Here is a 22663-nt window from a genome sequence, read left to right on the forward strand (position 1 = left end):
CAACAAAAATAGAACAAAAAAGACAAAGAAAAGAGACATTAGAAATCTGAATGCAGCTACAAATAGATGACTCAAGGATCACTTTGATTCTTTTTCTCAGATTAGGGGGGAAAAAAGGCCAAATACATGGATCTTTTCCCACAAATTTGTAATATATCAAATAAAGCCTGTGCAATATTTGAAAAGTCAGCATTCCAGTCTAATCACCACAATTCCTCTTCTGCCCAAGTTTGTTATAAGATCAAATTTGTCTGCACCTTCTTGCACCTGTTTGTTAGGCCATGCTAAGAACTTCTCTCTTTTTCTTCTATTTTCTCACACACATCAAGGTCCACATTTCCAATACCACTTAGGATAGCCTATAAAATTACATCCTTCAGAATTAACCATCACTTCTCATGCTACCATGTCTGACTTCAGTTAGGTGAGGTTCATTAAGTTTCCTCTAAGCAGTGCAACTCTTTTCCACATAGTTCTTTATCAGTAAAATTTTCTCTTTAATAATCTATGCAATTAATGCCTTAAAAACACTTTTGAAGACCCTTAATACCTCACCTATACAGATGAGGCACCACAAACATGGTAACTTAGAAATTGTTTTCTTTTTAGATTCTAAGTAACAAAATGCTTTCTAGAGTCTAAAGTAATCCCAAAAATACAGCTGCTGCAGGGAACCAGTAAGTAATAATAATAACAAAACATAAAAACTAATACTAGAGAACTTTGTAAAATTAATGTTTTAGTAAAAATTAATGATTGGAGATGCAGAACACCACTAGAGGGCTCTAAATCCCTAAATAACAGTATGAATTTTGGCTGATGAACGAGGATCCTTGTGACATGTCTGAAGCATCTCCATACCTTGAGAAGTTCATAAACTGCAAATCTAAATAGCCAAAATCAAAATCCCCTAAAAAAATATTTTGCTGAATACAATTCCAGTCTTCGCTCAAGAAAGACTAATTCATGGGATACTGTTCTGCAGTTCCTTTCCTCTGGGAATTTTCCAACAACCTAGATATATCTTTCAGATTCAAGGATTGCACTAGTGTTCTTTACATCTCATTAGTGACTCCATTCACAGAACTAGCTAACGATCTCTGCATTCTAAGGAAAAAGAGAGTGGTTTTCAACACTCCATTCCCAAGGAAAGGCAGCAGCATGTGATTCTCAGAGCTGTAAATGAAAAAGGTGATTACTATTTTTCAGCAGGATGTGGAAGAGACTGTGGAAAAGGAGTGTGCTCTATCCCCCTCTTGCCTACATCATTAGACATTGTGGGAACTCAAAATGTCTCTCAGACATTTTTAGAGGTTCCAGGCCTTGGTCAGAAGCATTTTAGACCCTGGCAGGCAGCTGAAAAACAGCTGTGATTTTGAGTTTGAGCCATGGAATGAATTAGCAACTTTGGAGGTGGAACAAGCAGTCACAAAAGGTTAGATAGTATAGTAAAAGTAGTTATAAAGTAGAGGGGAATTTTTTTTAGTATTGTACAGGGGGGGTTTAACACATGTACAGGGGGGTTTTTACTCTGGGGTTTTTACATGGGGGTCAGAAGTTCTAAGATGGAGGAAAGTGGGCTGATCCTGTCCTTCCTCCTTCCTTTTCCTTGCCTCCATGTTCTTGGTGATGTTGGCACTCACAGATTGGTTTAGAGTAGAAAAGCACTTTGTAATATAGGTAGTAGGTATTGAGGGAAATTTATAAACATGTAATATGTAATATATCATATAAAAGATAGCAGCAGCCCTGGGCGGAGAGAGAGACGAAGAAGACAGCAGATAGAGAGGATGTCAGTGTGTGTGTGTGCCTCTACCCAGGCCGCTGATCAAATAGCCACAGCCCAAGAACATAATCTGTTAGATAACTAGCAATAAATCGTCTTGAGACCGAACAACAAGAGACTGTGGAGTTTTTCTTTGGAATCACAGGTTGGAGGAAAAATTTCACCACCACATGGGAACCCAGAATAAGTCCGGGGTTCCCACACACGGCGTCCCTGGGTGGGCATCAACAAAAAGAACAAAAAGAAACATCAAACAACCTCCAACCTTCATCGGCAGAAAAAGAAAGAAGAAAAAAAAAAAAGAAGAGCAGTACACACACACTCTGCAATTTCAAGAAGAGAGGGAGCGGAAAGCTCAAGATAAGAACCTGACCTTCACCAAGGCATTTCGTCTGGAGGACAGCCAGGAGGAGAGAAACCAGAAGCGCGCCTGGGATTCCTCGCCTGTGGCCTGCTGGACGATGGACAGTGCCATCTCCGGACTGACTTCATGCTGACTCAGCTTTTGGTGAGAATGGTCAAAAATAAGAACGTGGGGAGGGAAGGCATTCTCCCAAGGACACACCAAAGATTTTTTTTTTAGCCCTATAGGGCAAGACTTCTACCCATCAGGTAGAGATAGCTCCAAATGAAATGAAAGCTTTGTTATTGTAGGTGCAGTGTAGTCACTTGCACACAGATGTATATTTTGTCTTGGGATTGAATTCTTGGCAAGGGATCAATAAGCAACTTTATTACCAAGCCACAAAAGAACAAAAAGATAAGACTGCCGCAAAACTTTTGCTTTTAACAAGGACAATATTACAGCCAGCTCTACGGCACGGCACGTCCGGCTGGACAGCTGGGGCTCCTATGGGAACACAAAGAGGGAAGGTTGCCCAGCCAGCAGCTTGGGGCAGTTTTCCTCACCACAGATCCAGGGGAAGCAGGATTGCCTCCCGTGGAGAATCAGGGGATGGTCTGTCATCATGCCCTGTGTCTCCAGGTTCCCACTGTTCCTCAGTTTCCCTCGAACCTCAATCCCTGAGCTCCTCCAATGCACAAATCCCCCAGACAGAGAGATAAGCCAAGCACAGCCGCAGCCCCCAGTGGGGGAAGGGACCAAGCGCTGCTCGAGTCCAAACCCACGGTGAGAGGGGCAGCAGCGGCGGCATGTCCGGTGAGGGAGGGTGCAGAGGGAGTGCAGAGCAGAGAGGGAAGAGGAAAGGAGAAATCTTTTGTAGCTGCACGGGCGGGGAGTTCAAAACAGCCCGCGGTGCAGACGAGAGGGGTGCAGCGGGAACAGCGCAGACACAGGGTGGCAGGGGCGCGGGTGCAGCGGCCAGGCGTCCCGAGCATCCCGTGATGCGTTCCGTGTCAAGAATCCATGAAGCTGCAAAAGTGGCCGCCCAAGAGGCTCGGGAAGGCAGCTCCCTGACCACAGCAGCTCTCTGACCGCGGCAGCCAGACCTGCTGAGAAAATAGCAGAGGGACAGCGAGAGGTGTCCCTCGCTGCAAATCAGGCGGTGGGCATGCGCATGAAGGTTCAGCGAAACCCGACAGCCACGGGTGGAGGGGATTTTTCGCATCTAGAACGCGTGGGACGGGCGCAGGCAGGGCGGGGCCGGCGCACGCGGGCTGTGGGTGCTGGAACAGAGTCAGGAGAGGGGCAAAGCGAGATGGGAGACATCAGGGCCGGAATGGGAACAGGAAGGGTGGTTGTGCCAGTCTCAGGGGGGACAGCAGTGGCTCTGAAGGCGGTGCAAGGTGGAGCAAGGCCAAAGCATAGCCAGGGTCAGAGCAGGGGCATCCACACACCCCCGTGGTGACGCAGGCAGGGACGGGGCGTGGCCAGGATGACTCAGGGCACAGGTCCGTTGCACTTCCCATGGCAGCAGCCAGCACAAACCCATAGCCAATCCCTGCCAACTTCAGACATGGCCAGAACCGAATAGTTATTGCAACAAGAATCAGTTATACATGAATCAATTGTTAGGAGAAATGTTCAAAAGTTTATCAGGAATTAGTACGGGGTTTGCAAATGTAAATCAATTGTCAGAAGAAATGCACAAATATTATCGGAAGTGCAAATTGGAGAGCAGAGTGCATGGAACGGTAGAGCGGGGTCTCTCGCATCTCAAGCGCGACACGGGCACTGACGGCGTCAGTGGCGGCGGCGGCCTCCAGACAGGCATCCACAAACTGTGCGGAGACCGCGGGGGGGAAACCCGAGAGTGCAGGACGCGGCGCGGGGCGCGGCGGCGGCGGGGAGCGGCAGTCGCGCTGATGGTGTCAGCAGAGCGCCGAACCACGCTGAGCAGGGACAGACACCGGGACCGGGCGGGACAACCCAGAGCGGGACCGGAGCAGTGCCAGGTCCGATCGGGAGAGGGGAGGGGGCATTCCTGAGCTCACGGCTGTGGCCGGCACAGCGGGGCGCCCTCAGGGCCGGCGTTCCTTCCCTCATTCCCATGGCGAAACAGAGAGGGGGTGAATCTAGTCTGTGCATGTGTTTGCAAACACAGAAGTGGCTGAGAGGGACAGGTTTCATGCACGGGTCCAGCGCAGCCGACACTGGGCGTGAGCGGGGGCTGAGAGCAGGAGAGAGACACAGTCACCCCAATGCGGGCAGAAGCGGGGTGTGACTGTGCCAGAACTGCTCCCCTCCTCTCCGCTCGGGCTCGTGCAAGCGGGGACTGGGCAGAGCCAAGGCAGGGATCTCCTTGGTTGCTGCCTCTCCACAGCAGAGCTGGGTTGTGATAGCAGCAGGAGATGCCGAGGTTTTTTTCCACTGCAGTTCACATCCAAACATTAACAACAAATACATGGCACAGCCCAGAAACCACAGCAGCCAAAGTAAACAACTTTTTTGCAAGCACATCTATTGCACCAAATGTCCCACAGCAATGCTGAGATGGAATTCCAACATTGACCCAAAAAATAAGATACAGTTAAGTCGCCACTTAAAATTGTAAGGGTCTTCTCCAAACTTCTCCAATGTTTCTAAACGCTAACCCCAGATTTTTTAGTTAGGTGACAGAATTGATTAGCAGATACACCCAGCCGGTGTGATGAAGAAGATTGTGGAACAAAATGTGAAAAAGAGAAATCATAATGAGAATTGGGATAGAAAAATGAACAGCATGAAACTTTAGTAATTTATTATATTAAGGTTTAAGTCAAGTTGTATTTTAACATTCTATTAATAATAGAATTGAATTTTATATATAGTTTGGTTTAAGTTAAGTATTGTATAATTAGAGTATATCACTTTAAGTTTATCTTAGTTTGGGCCCTGAAAAAGTTAAGTTTATAAGAGTTTAATTGATAATGGATTTATATATTGTTAATTTGATACATATAGATTTCATACAGTTAATATAATTTAGGGATTTTTACCAAGATATTTATATATTAAGTTTAAGTAATGTTTGATTCAAAATTAAGTTTTTCAAAGGTCAAATTTATTTAATTAACAAAGTTTAGTTGTTTTTCTTTAAGGATAAGAACTGAAAGAGTTTATGAGATGATAATGAACATTGATTTAAAGGGAAGATACAATTTATTGGATCCTTAGTTTTATTTTAGTCTTTTCTGTTTATTACAAGTTTATCAGTGTATAAGGGTCTTGAAGGAATTTATTCTGAGTTTTTCTGAGATTGATTTCATTATTTAATTATCAGTTGTATAGTCTGTTATTTCTTTGCGTAATGATACAAAGAGTGTTTGTTTCCAAATTCTTTCTTTTACGTTTAACTATTTAAGTGTTTTACAAATGTTATTGTTAAGAAATTTTATCATGTTATCAGGTGAAGCTCTGTGCTTTGTTTTTTCATAGTGAATTTTCGTATGTTTTATTGTTGTCTATGTAATCTCATCCAGGTTACATGTCATTCTGAAGTCTCATTTTGGATTTTAACTATTATTGCACATTTTTCTAGGTGAACTCTCTGATTTGTTTTTATATCTCTTATGAGTGGGACCATTGCATTTCTATTTCTTATCATTCTCAAATATTTTTCAGAAGATCTCAGAGAGAGGTGCCTGAAGCATTCTGACAGCCTTTTGTTACTGTTAATCTTATGATTTCTTCAAATTGAAAAACATCCTTTCTTTCAAAGGAGTTGCAAGGAGAATGAATCCTTGTGTCATTTGATCAATTTATCAGTTTGAACTTCGAGTGTTTATTTTATATGAAAATGTTATAATAAGTTGTTATGTTTTAGGCATCATATATGTAATGTTAGTATAAGCTTTGTTTAAGATAATATGTTAAGGGACATCACTCCAATTTAAAGTTTGGGTTTTGGCCAGGCCCTGATTTTAACTTGGATGGATGAGTTTGCCAGCAAAATTCAGAGATTTTTGCACAAAAATGAATGTTATGTAGATCATTTTGATCCACCGATTCGATCCTACACATGTGACAGCTGACGCAGCTTTGGTTGAAACTTGTCAGCCCTGCCCGGGAAGGGGTACCAATTTTCACTGGAAACAAATGTTTCAGCTGTTTGCAGACTCTGAACTGCTGGCGCAATGTTTCCGATAATCATGCTTTGTTCAATTTTATATATGTTATTTAGAATCTTTCTTTTGAACTTTCTTGAATTGTTATTGATTTTGATAAGTTTTCTGCATTTTATTATTATGGTATTTTGTCTTATTCTGTATTATGTTTTATATTTCAACCTTGTTTCAAAAGAAAAGAAGAGAAAGATAGAAAAAAGAAAAAATAAAAAAGAAAAAAAAAGAAAAAAGAAAAAAGAAAAAAGAAAAAAAGAAAAAACGTGTAAAGAGAAAAAAGAAAAGAAGTGAAGAAGTGCCTGAAATAAGGCTGGAATAAGCAATGAAGATTTTGTATATTTTAATCTTTTGAGATAATTTTTTTGTAGACTTGATTTTGCTGATTGTCGAGGAAAACACAAAGAGTGCCAGACACTGGACGTATCAAATTGAAAAAATCAGTCAAGTTAATAACTTTGAGCAAGAATTGTGGTAATATTTTCACAGAAGTTTAAAGTGTGTTTTTAGCTTACAGGCCCTCAAAAGGAGTTCTCACAGATTTAGAGATAATGGCTCAGATCATTGTTAAGGCAAACACCAGATTGCTGACAATGAATGATTTCTTAATCATTCATTTGCATTTAAAGAAAAAATATTTTGCGTGGACAATCCAAAGTCACAAGATTTTTCAATCGCGTTGTTAGAGTACCCAGAAGTTTGCACAGTTCATTTTTTAGCTCACAAAACGTTAAATGCAAAAATAAATTTTAGAAGAAAATAAAATATAAGTTATGTGAAATTAGTAGCAGTAGTCAGAGTTTTTCAGTTATTTCAGAAGCCATCAATCTGATCATGGATTCAGTGTATATTGCAAATGTGGTCAAACAATTAGAGGAATCACTTTTAAAACATGGACAATGAAGTTTTATATTCATATCTATTATGCATGAAAATAATACTAGAAAACAAAGGACATAAATATTTTGTTATACACATCAGAATGCATTCTTCACTTCTGAGGTTTTTAGTAAAAGTGAATGTTCATGTAGACAGATTCACAATGCCCATCTCACAGACACTGCCAGACATTTTTGAGCAAGAAAAATTGAGCCATGCATTTTTTCACAAAAATATACAAACATTGATGGAATCTTTTCGCTTTTCTAAAAGTCAGGCAAAGAAAATCACCAGTGCTTGTCAGAGTGTCAGTTTGTACAGCGTCCTGTATCTACAGGAGTGACCAATTCGAGAGGTTTGAAAAAGCCTTCAGCTATGGCAAACTGATGTCACAAAATATGCATCTTTTGAGAGGCTTGAAAACATTTGTGTTTCAGTTGATATATTTCCACATTTATGTTTCAGTTCACACATTTCCAGAAGCAATGTTTGGATCATAACATACAGAGGATCAGAAATCCAGAATCAGGACAAATTGAAAGTCCATTTACATTCATAACTTGGGGCAAGGGTTTTGTTTGTGTTTCTATAGAACAAGGACCGAAGTGGGTGTCAGCAAGGCACGTGAAACCTTATCGGGTGCAGATACCAGCGAATGTGGACCAGAGAAGCAAGCATGCAGACGAAGATGGACAGCAACACTGCAGACATCTCGTCAGACAACGACTGACAACTCAGAGACTTGGGGTCTTTTCTGGAGAATCAAGTGTTGTTTGGGTGTTTCTGCATTGCTGGGTTTCTCACAGAGGTTGGAGACATGGACATGGGGTTCAGACAGATAGTGTTCATGTGCTTCATTCCCTTGCTTGTTGCCTTGGGCAATGGGACAGGCTTTCCCATGAGACAACCAAGGGAAAATGTGTCGGAGACTTTGGCAAAAGCAGCGGGTCTGGACAGCATTTGCCTGACCCATTCAGAACTGGGGGAACAATTTTTAACATGCTTGGTAGGTGTGCCAGTGAAGGAATGACCAATTCCAAGGGACATCCCTCCAAAAGGTTCTGAAGTCTTTTTTGGATCCTGTGGAGGGATGGCATGTTTGGACACAGTTCCTTCCTGTGGCTCACTTTGAACCTCCAGAGTTGGACATTTTTTGGGTCAACAAGAATGAAGTTTCATATCAAATTTAATCCATTGAGAGTGGCAAAAATAGATAATCATATAGTGGATATCATTCCAAATCAGCTCTTTTATAGAAATGCGTCATCCTGGTGCAATCACACCAAAGTGACAAGCAAACTATCCCTTCAACACCCAGCCACTTTACTGAAGGGAGTGTTTTTTGATTTGCGGGGACAGAATTTGGCCTGCTATCCCTGCAAAAGTCAAGGGCAGTCCATGCAGCATTGGGGAACTTTCATTGATAATGCCTGATTTGAGAACTTTAAAGGAGCAGACACACAGGAAAGAGAAAAGGTCCTTTGAAACAATATAGCCAAATTGTGATCATGATGTTTGTACTTGGGACAAGGCTTGGAGAATTGCAGTAGCAATTTTCTCACCCCAAACAGCATTAGGGGTGGCCTTGACACAACTGGACCACATAGCATGCTGGTTGAGCAAACACAGTTGTACCATTTCATCTGCACTGAGTGACATGTTAACAGATATCAGCAGTGCAAAACAAGCGGTGCTTCAGAACAGGGCAGCAGTTGATTATTTGCTGCTGTCACGTGTGAAAAATTTGAGGGGATGTGCTGCATGACTTGTTTGATCATTCAAAATCTATTCATGAAAAAATAAAACAGATGCAAAATATTATCAGCAAATTGAGAAAAAAAAAGTTACAGGATTCTGGTGAGATGATTTCATTAGCTCTTTTTTGATCTTTCACCATTGTGGAAAAAACTTTTAAAAATAGTATTTTATATTCTTATAAGGGCTTGTAGTTCTACTTGTTCTGCTATGCATTTTCATGTGCATTCGAAGGGCCTTGAACAACATGGCAAAGCAGGTGTTTCTGGTTCAAACAGAGAGGGGAGATGTCGGAACTCAAAATGGGAACCCAGAATAAGTCCAGGATTCCCACAAGACATCCCCTATATTTTCACAAGAGGCAAATACCTCCTGGGGCAGCCAACCCATCTTCCCAGGACCAAGAAGGCACGCTGAGTCTTTATTTGCAGCATCTCATTCCCAACAGTGGGAGGGGAGGAAATTCTAGGATTGTGCAGCAGGGTTACACTCTCCAATCTTAGCAGATTTAAGAGTGAGACCATGGCATTTTGCCACGAACACTGTCCATTCCACTGAGGAACATTGCTCTACCTGTTCAGCAATCCAGCCTTGTTACACATTCATGATCTCAGCAATGCCTCATATTTAAGTGTAATTTAATGGCAGTATCTCATAAAAGCTGAGGATCAGAGAATACATATGCTTTGCAGAGGAAATGCCAAAAGAGAGGTTCCCTGTGTACACTTTAGGTATGTGTTATGTATTCAGCAGAAATGCTTTATTGAAGGTCTATGGCCTAAATAGGTCAAAACTTAGCTATCATTATCACTATATGAAGGGAAAAAAAAGGTTTAGACACATTTCTCAAAATTTCCAAATTTTGCTGAGATTATAAAGATGCTAGTTTCAAATTGATTATTCCATATTTCCTTATCTTTAAGTGAACTTCTAAAATAAGAGTTGATAGTGTTTAGATCTATTTTTTATTTGTACATTATGTCTCCTGATTTCTTGTACTTTCTTAACATTATATATGCTGCCATTATTGAGTTAAACATTGTGTGCGTTTTAAAAATTCCTTGCTATTAGTTCAGATATTTTTTTTTTTTGTTCTCTAGGATGTCTCAAACTGAAAATACTGCCCACAGTAACAATAAAACATTCAACCTGGCCATGATGCAAATTCAAAGAAAACTTTGTAAAAAGTGAATTAAAATTTACTTATAGTCAAATTCAACATCCAAGACCTGAGGAAGTCCAAGAAACTTAAATGTTCTAACAAACTATCTAATTATAGACTTGCAGGTTGACATTCACAGAAATTTGGTTTGCAATCATTCATTATACAAAATTTATCTTGCATCTTTAAGTGTTTAAATACAAGATTGTACACAAACTGTAAAATATTCCTTATTTAAAGTTAAAATATTAAGAATATAAAATTCACATCTACTGAGTTTACAGGTTTTCTTCCTATTTTGTGTTGAAATAGCAAACATAGCATTAAATAAAAAACTATTCCCAAAAATTGTATTGATTGGTTTAAATTTTAAAGAAATGCTTTAGAATGTAAAAATGTTACATTTTGTAAATATTCATTTGAGGCCACAGGACAAGGAAAGGAAACAAAAATGAAAGAAAGAAATTAAGATCGAAGAGAAAAGCACCCATCATATTTGGAAACATCTGTTCAAAATGTTTTATTGGACCTAAAAACTCAGTAGCAGAGTGGAAATTTCTAACCTTTTTTTGAGGAAAAAAAACTAAAATTAATTACCATGGTCTTGATCAGGAGCTTCCAGATTGTAGCCATAGCCTAGAAGGGTGCGGACTGCTTCCCGAAGACTGTCTTTGTTGGACTTCTTTGTGCGATCATCCAAAAGAGCGTACGGTACAAGGCGAGGATTTCGTCGGTTCTTCACATCCTGCATTAGTATGAAAAATCACTTCAATTTCAGAACTGTGTTTTATCTTATAGACAAAATAATTCTTCAAATAAGACCACAAAAATTACTGTTATACCAACTGAAAGCATGTAACTTCAAATATGGCAAGGAATCAGAGAAATTGCAATAGTCTAGAAACTACAAGACTGAATTCATTAAAAAAAAAAATTGACACACACAAATAAACAAAGCTCTGTGTCTTATATCTGCTGTAAGTTTCTGTCAAATATTCAATAAAGTAACAGTACAAACCACAGGAACAAAGATAGATCCAAAGAGTATGCCAGAATAGTCAAGAGAATTATATTTCATACACTGCTGGAGAAGCATCTACCATAACAAAAAACTTTTTTCTAACTAAAGCTGAAACATTTCTATACTACAAATATACAAAATGCCCAAATAACAAACATGATAAAAATGAAAGACCAAAATACAACTAATAACAAATAATAAATGTGTGCAGCACTAATTAATAAATTGCAAATCAGATAATAAACCCGTGCCTCACTATAAAACTATTTAAGACATGTATTTTTAAAAAATAAAGGGGTTTGCAGGAATATGATTCATGTGCTCCACATGGCAATTCTTTGCAATAGATAGTCAAACTAACCACTCTCCAGCTGAAATTAAAGTGTTGGTAAGGTTTATTCTTTGCATTTTAGGTTTATTAAAAAATATATATTAGGTTTTACTCTACTGCAAAATGATCTTATTTAAAAGCAGTGTTTAACTAGATTATTTAAGTGGCTAATCTAATTTTTAGTGACTAACAGAATTGTTTTCTTGTCTGTATTTTCTTCTCAAATCGTGTCAGAATTTGTTGGCAATGGGAGAAACTATGCAAAGAGATCTCCATGTTTTTCCTAATATCTATATTTATAAAAAAAAATTACAGACTGCACATATCATATATACACATATCATATAAAAAATAGCTGCTGTTTGTTCTCTTCAGTACAATACCAAAGATATTGAAGGGCTTTTATTATTGGTTAGATTTATTAAGAAGTCCGAGACCAATGCCTATTGTTTTAGAAGACAGTGTCTACAGTGAAAGTACCTTACTTCTTTTACAGCATTACAGTTCTAGTTTTAGGAATATATGTGGTTTCAACTCTGTCTTTTCAAGAAGACAAGAAATGGAACATCCATTCTGAAAAAAAATATTGCAGGCATCTTTTGTTACCTTTTAAATGCTTAGATGCAAGACTATCTGCCTCTTGCCTTGTCATAGTGAGCAGATACTGAAAGGTCAGTTATAAAGCAGTGCTTGATGAAATCTGGTGCTACAAGTTATTCCTCTAGGACAAGAAATATTAAGGGACAAGCATTACCTATATGCTAAAAGGGCTAATAGAAAGATAAAGGTAATGCATTGTTGAGGACAGAAATTAAAAAACCATATCATCTCTAACTATATTCCATGGAAAGGACAGTGGCAGGGCCAACACTAATACCATTTGAAGGATCTTCTTTTCACATTTATTCCAAATTCTTAAGCTGACATCCTGCTGTCCAATGTTTAATTTGGTAGATGTGGAAAAGGGCTGTGTCCTTCAAGCAAATGCTGAAGTAAATGTTATGAGAAATTATTTTTTGATATACGAGTATTCACATTAACATCTGAAGTGATGAAACACTATGCATTTGATTATTTGTTATTGAAAGAACACGAAAGAGAGAAATATTTCCTCTGAAGCACTCTATGTCCAAAATACATTGTGAAGTACTGTCTTTAAAAATATGAAAGTTTGTAACAATAAATACACAACTTCTTATTTATGATACAATGTTAGACTAATGCATTTGTAGCTGCCATAGCAACCATTAACACAAATTAACACACAGGCAATCAGCTGATAACATTGTATAAAATGTAATATAAGTGCTTTTAAAATGGCTAAGAACAAAATGAGAGCAAGAAGAAAGAAAAAAGGAATGCAGAAATTTAATGCATTAAATCAACTTGATTTTACAGATTTTTTTCCTTGGGTCAAATTTTAATTAATATTGTGACCTTTTTCACCTATTCAAGACTGTGGCTACATCTTTAAATTTGAATGTGAGAAAAGATTTTTCTTTTAACAACTTTGTTCCTTTTTTTTTTCTTATTACAAATCTATTTAATTTTTGAACATGTTAATAATTTCTGAATTAAGCACTCTTATTGTTATAGTCATCATAAGTTTTAGTACTAATGATCTTCTGCACTTCTCTGGGTGAAAGTGTAGAGAATGATCCTGTACAGTGATTGAGCTTTGCACATTCACAATCAAGTCAAGAAGAAAACTGATTAGCTAAGAGTGGTAATTTTTACTGAGTACATTTCCAAGCAGTAAAGATACTGAATTCCTCCTACTCAATTCAAAAAAGTTATTGTAGACTGTTAAAATAAGTTTTAACATTCAACCTAATTTTTTTAAATTTTTGTGCCAGAATTTTCCAGATTTGACAGCCTAATGATTCCTCAGAAGACTGTTTTGTACAGTTTGTTTGGCAACTACTTATTAACAGACAAATTTTATGAGCTGGGTAGATCATACCAATTATTTATATAATTCATTTGTTTTGAATTCAGAACCCATAATATCACAGAAAAAAAAAGGTGCAGGAAAAGCCTATGTATTTTATTACAAAGCTTTGTCTTCATTTCATGTGACAGACATCCATTAATAATTTAAAATTTAATTTACTTTATTTAGGAAAACATTGCAACCATAAAAAGTTGGGATGCCTGGCAGAATGTGCTCTGGATGGAAGTAATAATGTTAAACATCAGTGATATTGCACTGACCATGAAAAATCAGTATTACTTTTCACAGTGTATGTGACAGATTCTAGTATAGATAGCAAATGATAGACGAACAACTATTTGAATGGGCATTCTTACGCTTTTTTGTAGGGTATATAAGCATATCAATTAGGCAATAATTGGTCAACAGTGGGCCAATTTAACTGCATAAATTTTTTAAACTATGTATAGCACTTAAAAGGAAAAGAACTACAGAAAAAACACGTAAACACACACACTAAAAAATATCAACAAGCCTCTTAAAACTTCCATGACAGGTAAAGAACACTGCTGCAAAGTAACTCAAAGGGAAACACACATCAAATGTAAAGTGCATTCTTTTGTTCAATGAGTCTGCGATGTGTCTATAACTGATAAAAGATCTCGTGGCACTGGACCTACTGGTCTTGAAACTTGCACAGACAGATCTCATGTAAGAATGAAAAAGGAATGTCCATATGGTCTACAGCAGAGAAAACCATAGTCAAATTCTACAAACAGCTCTAAAAGAACCTATTAAGAGATGCAGTGTGTGTAATCAGGTTGTGTGCTTCAGCAGTAGTTCAGTAACAAGAAACAAACCTCTAAAAGATATCTGAAAATAATAATGTAGTTTTCAGAACTGTAAATGTTGTATTGCAAAGCTGTGTACTCCGGGACCTTCCCAAATCTCTAAGAAGTTCAGGAACAGCACAAACCACTAGACTAAAGGGAACAAAAAGTCACCAGAAGCATATGTAGATAAGTGCTTAACAGAAAGAAAGACAGGAAAAGACTGAAAAGTTAAAACACATAGTAGGAAGAGTGCAGGAAAATATGGTAACAGTTCATTGGGAACATACATTTTGTGATTTAAAGTATAAGAGCTGTACAGATACATAGTCTGTATGATACTAAAATTATTTTGTTCTCATAAGCAAGCTGTTTAAACTACAAACACAAAACAAATGTATTTCAGCATACATCCAGTGAGAAAGATGTACTGTTGTTTTCTCAGCTCCCTGCACCATTAGCAAACCCTCATTCCACAGCTGTGAATTGATTCCACTTGCTGTCAGATCTCCACCAACATGCGAGATCCACTCCTCTCACTATCACAAAGATTTCTGAGCAATTCCCACAAGAAATGCTATGGGGCAAGCTTACCAGCAGTGCTGCCAGAAAACCAGTGAGCCACCATGTGCATGTGCAGCACAGACACTGTGAACAGGGTCATTTACCCATCCCACACCTTTCATGCCTCACTATCCAGAGGGCTACACCTATCACAGTAGCTCATGTTTAACCAGAAACTATGAAAATAAAAAAACATCTTACAGGAGAAAAGGAAAAATACAATTCTAAATTGGTGTTTACTAAAAAAGTAATTTTCAAAGTCCAGAGCATTAGAACCAGAAAGCACAACAAAGCCATATTCCTAGCAACTTTAATAATCCAAATTCACCAAACCAAAGCAGAGGTTGTATTCCTCACCTGGAATGCTAGCAGCTAAGGTCTAACCTTGGAAGTATGTGTATCCTTAGTAACATGTGTTCAGCTTCTGCTATCTTCACTGAGGACTGTAGCCATATGGAATGCCTGGCAGAATGTGCCCTGACTATAAATGGAAAGAACTAATATATCAGTATAAATCATTTAAAATGTCAAAGTGAGGTAACGTAAGTGGTTTTTACAAGGACAAGATGCTCGCTTTATATTTATTTAATGAAAAAATAAATGACAACTTGATTTTTTCCCACGCATGCATATCTCACCCAGCCTGACTTTCCAGCACAATGCCTCTTCTGCGTTGCAGCCTTAGGCAGTCTGTGAAGACCAACACCTGATCTTAATTAATGATGCCACATACTTTCTATAAATCCGAAAAAAATTAAGATCCTGACTATAAAAGACCAACATGTCTTTTATTTTTGGGCCAAAGAGAAGTAAGATATTCATATAATTGCTTGGCAATACCAACCAACTATTCTAGGACAGGAACAGCAGAGCATCTTTTATAATTAGGTTGCCAATATTTATAAGCAATTGCTAAATCAGTGAAACTCTTAACACCTTTTCTATTTCAGTATAAATGCGGTTTCTGATTGTTAGCTTTTCTAGCCAGAACACAAGGAAATATGAAGAAAAAAAAGGATACCATTTGATTAAGCTATTAGGATATGTGGCAATGTATATAAGCAAAATGTGAAAGAATCTTTGCCTGTGATCTCTAAAATCAGTAGGGAGACCTAGAAACCATGTATTTAGGAAGAGGGACAGGCATGTAATGTACTTTAAATTCTTTTCATTCGCTTTCTGATCTATAAGCTTGAATCTTCTGTCTTTTCCTCATTTATATGGATGTTGGGATTCTTCTGTATGCATAAAATCACAGTTTTATGAATATCAAAAAATATCCTAAGTTCATGGATATGCCAAAATAGACCCTAAGTTCATGGATAAACTTATATGAATTCTGAATATTTTCTATTTGCTTGTGAAGATTTAGTCACAAATACATTCTTTTATACTTCAGTGCTGTTTTCCCATTACCTTGTTAAGAAAAATTCCTTAAAGTAACCAAATGGAAAAACTTATGTAATTATGACAGGACAATATCAAAATCCATAAAGGTTAAAAAAATAAAAAAAGCCTTCTCACATAACAAAAATGTGATTATTTTAATTCAATTACAGCAAGGCTATATTACTTCTTTTCCTGGATCTAACTCTTGTATCTGTCCTTGTACATTTACCATTTCCCCAGTTCAAAGACCACCAACTTGCAAGTAATCATGTTTTCCCTTAAAGGGACAGTGTCAAATATTTTCATACTGATTTTTGTGCTTGTTTTTCCACTTACCCTTGCTACTTAATGTGCTCTTTTAAGCAGAAATACATATTTTTTTTCCTACCTGTTTCACTCCTTCTGCTTTCCCCATTCATGGAGCAATAAGCAACTGTGAGTCTGCAGTACCAAAAAAATACTTATTTGTGATCAATGTCACCACAGCTGTTGGGATAGTTCTGGAAACAGGATTAGCTAACTTGTGCTCCCTCTCCTGGCTGGCTGGCTCTGCAGCAGCAGAACAAAAATACTGTATATAGTCATGCATTAAATGCAGCTTGTTGTATCTTGTTAAGAAAAAAGCCGGACAAGCAGTAATGGATTTAGAAGAAGAAAAAAAATCTGGAAGTTGGAAGGCATTTTCCTCAACAGTTTTTAAATAAATAAATGCTTTATACTTTAACTGCTTGAGAGTATTCCTTTAATTTTTTCATTTTATATAATCCCAAAATTATGAGGCTCTCATATTGAACAAACCTACTAGATTATTTAATTCATCCTACAGCCACAGCACGATTGCTGTTCATAACATATTTCCTATGGATTAGTTCATCTACTTTAAAACATCTGTAAACTTCTTTCCCTTAGTAAACTATTTTACAGCTCTGCAAGATCTGTATATAGTATTATACAGCACAACATCATGTCACTTAATTCCAGTACCGTAGCATGTCACAGTAATGTGACAGGATGACAAAATGTAGCCCATGAAATAATTGGAGTCCAGCAGAAGCACGTGGCAGTGTGGACAACACCTAGAGCTGGCAGCTTGCCATGTGATATGTACATCAGCTAAATGAGAGGCATCTCTGCATTGCACCCAGAAAGGAGCACCTTGCTCTTCTGCTCTCTTTTCATGGGTTTTAATAAATGGTATTTGTTATCCGCATATTGTAAGCACTCCTGAAACTCAGCTGTTGGTCTTTTTTCCAGAAGAAAAAGAAATATTTGAAAAGAGAAAGATTATGAAATTAAGAACAAATCAACATCAATATCCAAAGCATGGCACCTTCTGCAAGACATGCTATTGCTGAAAAAGGGCATCATCTACCTGTTTAATTATCCATGAGACTGTGCTAACTTGTCTGTCAGGAATTAGGGAGTAAAGTATACTGTTGACCTTGTAAATGTACTTCCTGAAGGTCATGAATATTTCTGAGCTCTTGTTCACATTTACAATCATACTCTGCTGAAAGCATAACTGTGACACTGCTCACTGCACCATTACACTGCATTTTCAACAAGAGTGCACAACTCAGCACACAAAAGTCTTTAGTCAGTAAAAAATCTTGGATATTTAAAGCATAAGAACTCAGGACTGCAAAACCCCAATAAAATGTCTTTCCAACTCCAAATGTGATCAGTTTCATAGGCACTTAAGATTTTTTGTTTTAAATTCTCCAGACTCTTCTCTGTATGTCCATAACTGCCTTTGTCTTAATAAGGAAGAACAGTTAAATATTTATCATATATGCCTAAGCCCAGTCAAGATTTAGAGCAGAAGTATTTGTCTAAGACTCTTTCAGAGCATAACCTAGTAGGCAAAATCAGAGCTTGATACACACCGGCTGCTTAAAAAATATCTGAAAACTTAACTAGGGGCTACCATTCCAATAAGGTTTTAATACAAAACCTTGTCCTTGGCCATCTGAATGGATGGTCAGACATCTTTGCTGCTATAGAGTTAATCTTTTAAAACTCTTGAAAAATGGCTAATGTACCACTCAGTAATTACAAGGCTAAAGGGTTTTAAACAAAACCTCTAGTTGCCATGAGTTTTATCACACCAGGCTATAAATTTTAGTAAGTAAGCAGAGATTTAATGTTCATGGTATGTCCAGCAAGCAGGACATTTATTAGAAAGGGAGCCTAGGGAAGACCAGAGATACAAGAATTTCCTTCAGGAAACTATTTTAGGAGTCAGTAGATAAAATACAGAGAGCTGTTCAGTGAGTAGATCTGAGTCCTCCTTTTCCCTCTCTGCTCTCTCCCTTTGAAGCTCAAAAATATCTTCTCACAGGGCTACAACATTTTAGGTTCAACAGTCAGTTTGGTCTCTTTCCCTAAGCACAGCACTGAGAACATAAGACAGACTTCATGATTCTTCTGAAGTGTTTAATTTTAGGTTATATCCCATACCAGATTTGTCTGATCTATGTTTTTTGGGGTTTTAAGGTGCTTTTTAAAACCCAAATTGGGGCCTTGAGCAACTTTGGGAAACCATAATAAAATTAATGATTTATGACTATCACATTACATCTCTTCAAATGCAAAAACCTTCTATTTCAACAGGCACACTGAAACATACATAAAGACTGTGTATAATAAAAATATTGTGAAGATGTAAAGGACAATTTTTTTCATTGCCACCCGCTCCCATTACATCTTTTATGTATCATTCCCAAACCAGCAACACTGGGTAACTGACTTTCCTACTTAATACCTCGCTAATTCAGAAAACATGCAATTTAGCTGCAAATTCACTCCAATAAATATGGCAAAATTATTTGTGGGTTTTTTCAAAGATAAACCAATACAAAGGATAAATTGTCGTCAAGATCTAAGGAAATTTATTCACATGTGAGTCACAAGATTAGATTTTCCCAAAGCTAGTTAGAAATATAATTAGCCAAGAGATGCATTTGATTCCAGAGACTTCTTAACTTTATCCTAATCAATAAATTCTGTTGCAAAACTAAATTTAATTTTGGGCTATGTGAAGTTTCTATCAAAGTTGTAACAATTTCCCAACTTTCATTCATTTCATAGCTCCCACTTTGCAAGGTCCTGTACTGAAAATTATTGGCTTCTGGAAGAATAAAAAATATGGGAGACATGGTATAAATTCTTGAGTGCATTCTTTAATATATTAGAAATATTTCTTTTGAACATACAGTTTTTCATTCTAGAAATGAATTGTGCACTGACTCCATAAACACGGGATTGAAATAGTGAGTTCAAAACTAATTAATCCCCTCCCCCTACCTGACAACAGAAAACCATCATTTCCAACACTTCTCATGATTCATGTTCTATCAGAAATGTTAACAGCACTTCAAAAGGCCACCTCTTACTTAAAGGTGCAGTATTATGGAAAAATTTGATCCTGGGGAAAGCAGGGAGTTGCACAAACACTGAATTATATTCAGTGTTTTCTTTCCTAGTCGAGAATATACATATATTCCAGTCTGCAAACAGAAGAATTGACTCACTGTCTGTCTAGACGCAAATACAGAACATAGATTTCCTAAAAAAAAGCTTACAGAGTAACACAATGGCAGCTTCATAGTAAGATACCATAATGAACAATACTGAAATGCAAATAGGCAGCATATATTTTGTCACATAAGCATACCTGCATGTGATGAGGTGAAGTGCTTAACCTAATATATAAAAGTCCAGATTATTTTATTTTACACAAAAGTTTTTCAAATAGAATGAATTTTGGTCCTGTAGAAGAATAAAATTTGACATATGTGGCACTGAAATGTATAATTCAAATTTTTGCCAAAAACAAGGAGAAGAAGGGTATGTACCTACAAAACAGCTGTACCTCATTTTTGCAAAAATAGTGATCTTTTATGCTCAGCATTAAACCATGAAAACTCATTCTTTCCCCAAGGGGTAAATTGTCCTAAAATTTCACTGTGGAATGCTATCACACATATATTAACACAAGTGAAGAGACCATTCTGTATATAAAATTCACAACCAATCACAAATAGAACAGAAAATCTTAAGAGAAAACTGATGTAGAAGCTGTCTTGGAAAATACTAAATTATTCTCATGGTACACCCAATTGACTGGTTTTGGGGATTTTCTAAAGAAACAAAAGAACCTGAGTTTTGCTTTTAATAATCCACCTTGCTTTATTCTTACTCTCCTCCTTTGTAACACATTGGGAAAAGTATCAAATAATATTCATATTCACTGGAGCAGAACAACTGAAGTAGGACTGGCACTTTGAGTCTAACTTAACTATTCTTAGTTAAGCATGGCTTCTGCCAGAAATACAACATATTAGCAAAGTTATTACTAGAAGTTTATATTTTTATTTTCCTGGATAAACAAAATTATTCAATTCCCAGAACTGCAAACATTTAAATGATTGCCCTGGTGAAAGTCAATATTTGCATTTCCTAAAATACTGGAGCACGTTAGCTTCCTGCATGCAGTTTTCTCACCCTGAGATTTAGATAGCTTACAAGAATATACCACCAAGTCTTTTAATACTGCTTGTAAGAATCTTATACTGCTATTTAGCAAGAGTGCTTTAAATTATGTATTTTTGTTTTCTTTGAGTGACAAACTTGCATTCACTAGCTGTTTCTTCCTGACTGTGTGTCACCAGTATTTCCATTTAGCTGCAAAATCTCTCATTAGATAAGTGCTGTTCTAAGTGTCTGAAGTTAGCCCTTACCTGCTGGATGCCATATGTCCAGCCTTGCCTTATACGGTCCCTTGCCCACACATTGTGAGCATTCTCTGCCAGTTTATCCACCATAGCTTCTTGAGAGGGGGTCAGTTTGATAAAACTCAGATCCATGGGTGCTGGCTTATATCCACTCAACAACTGATAGCTGTTGAATAAAAACAGAACGTGCAGTTACTTTCCAGCAAGAAAAAAAATTATGAGAAACCACAAAAGAAATAAATAACATAAATGCAACATATCTATATAAATCTGGTATCTGCCTTTGAATGTAAAGAACAATAATGTAAATTTGATTACTGATTTGTTTTTGATTTTGATTCTGTTTCAAGCTAATTGCATCTTGATGGGATGAAGTAACTGGTAATGAAAGCTACACAAATGGTCTGAATTAAAAATGTTTTTAAAGTATTTTAGTAATGCCACATATTCAAAGTAGTGGATTAAGATGTTGCTTATCTAAATGTTTATATCAACAATTTTATTGCTACCTCTGTGCAGATGACAATACTTATTAAATTCTATTTACTTCCTACTGAAATGAAAAAATATATTCTTCCTGTTGCATAAGGGGATGCTAAAAGACAGAGCAGGTCAAATGGCATATTCGAGACCAATTTTGAAAGCCACCTTAAAATGTCTTTATAATATTCATACCTTAATTATCCTTCAAATCATAGGATGCTTAAATGCAACTGTTTAAATTTAAGCATGACTTCAGAATAGAAAGGCAACTTCCTCACTTTTTTTAGTGCTCTTAGGAATGCTACTTTGATAAAATTATTCCCTTCCCATTAATTATAGAAATGTCCTACTTTACTTATGAGCAAACCTTCAATAGAGGACGTAAAGCATTAAAGGTCTTTTCCAACCTAAATGATCCTATGATTCTATTTCTCCTCCAGCATACAAAGCACTATTTTGGTTGAAACAAAAGGAGTCTGTGGAAAATAAACAACAACATGCTCTCATTGAAGTTTTACACCCTGGGGTGTATAAAGACGAGCTAGTTTAAATAATTGCCCAATTATTTTCTGAACAATTTGGTAATTTTCTTAACTTGTACTGACAGAGAAAAACCCATACAATTAAACAGTATTTATCTCCATTTATATCCTAAAATATTAAAATACTTTACCAATCTTAATTAATTATCTTCTGCAACAATCATTTTAAAACACATTTAAACAAATTATTTGTTGAAAACAATAATTTAAAACAACCAGGTATTTAAGAGGGATTATATCTATAAATAAGACATTGAATCTACCCTCAAAATTACCACAATAAAAAGAAAAAGTTTAACCTAGAAAACAGCAATTCAGGAACATAATTCCAAAATCAGCCATCCACATAGTTCCCAATCTGCAGGTTTCTATTACAGCAAGCCCCCACAGGAGTTCACTGCCCTCACAGTTACTTCTCATCAGGTTTCTGTGAAGTCACTTCAGTGAGATGAGTAAAACAAGACAGTAATGGAAACAGTGAAACATATGAAATTAGCACACTTGTCAGGTTGGCAATTACTGTGCTCTTTCCTGTCATGCTCCCCTGCCCAAGCTTTTAAGAATACAGCCACGATGTTTTCCTCTCCTTTTTGCTAGTTTTTTCAATCCATTATATGTGAGGTATCAAAATTCTAACTTTGTAAGTATGGTATGACTTCAGGTATCTACAGGTATGACAATTAATGACATTAAAAAGACTTGGCATTATTGGTCTTCTTATATTAGAAAGTATAAATTCTTCAGACTTGAGA

The 22663-nt window shown here is 37.0% G+C and overlaps 1 protein-coding gene across 8 annotated transcripts in view; it reads right to left on the bottom strand.

The window, feature by feature from the left end:
• Nucleotides 1-22663, bottom strand: part of RYR2 (ryanodine receptor 2) — a 381438-nt gene that overhangs the window by 141070 nt on the left and 217705 nt on the right. For all 8 annotated transcript variants that reach the window (XM_021527072.4, XM_085576771.1, XM_021527071.4 and 5 more), the window contains 2 exons: nucleotides 20893-21052; nucleotides 10680-10827 (listed from right to left, as the gene is read on the bottom strand). In XM_021527072.4, the coding sequence (XP_021382747.3) occupies nucleotides 10680-10827; nucleotides 20893-21052 (308 nt within the window). The remainder of the gene's footprint in view (nucleotides 1-10679; nucleotides 10828-20892; nucleotides 21053-22663) is intronic.

The sequence above is a fragment of the Lonchura striata genome, chromosome 3 (genome assembly GCF_050655825.1).
Source record: "Lonchura striata isolate lonStrDom1 chromosome 3, ASM5065582v1, whole genome shotgun sequence".
Taxonomy (NCBI): domain Eukaryota; kingdom Metazoa; phylum Chordata; class Aves; order Passeriformes; family Estrildidae; genus Lonchura; species Lonchura striata.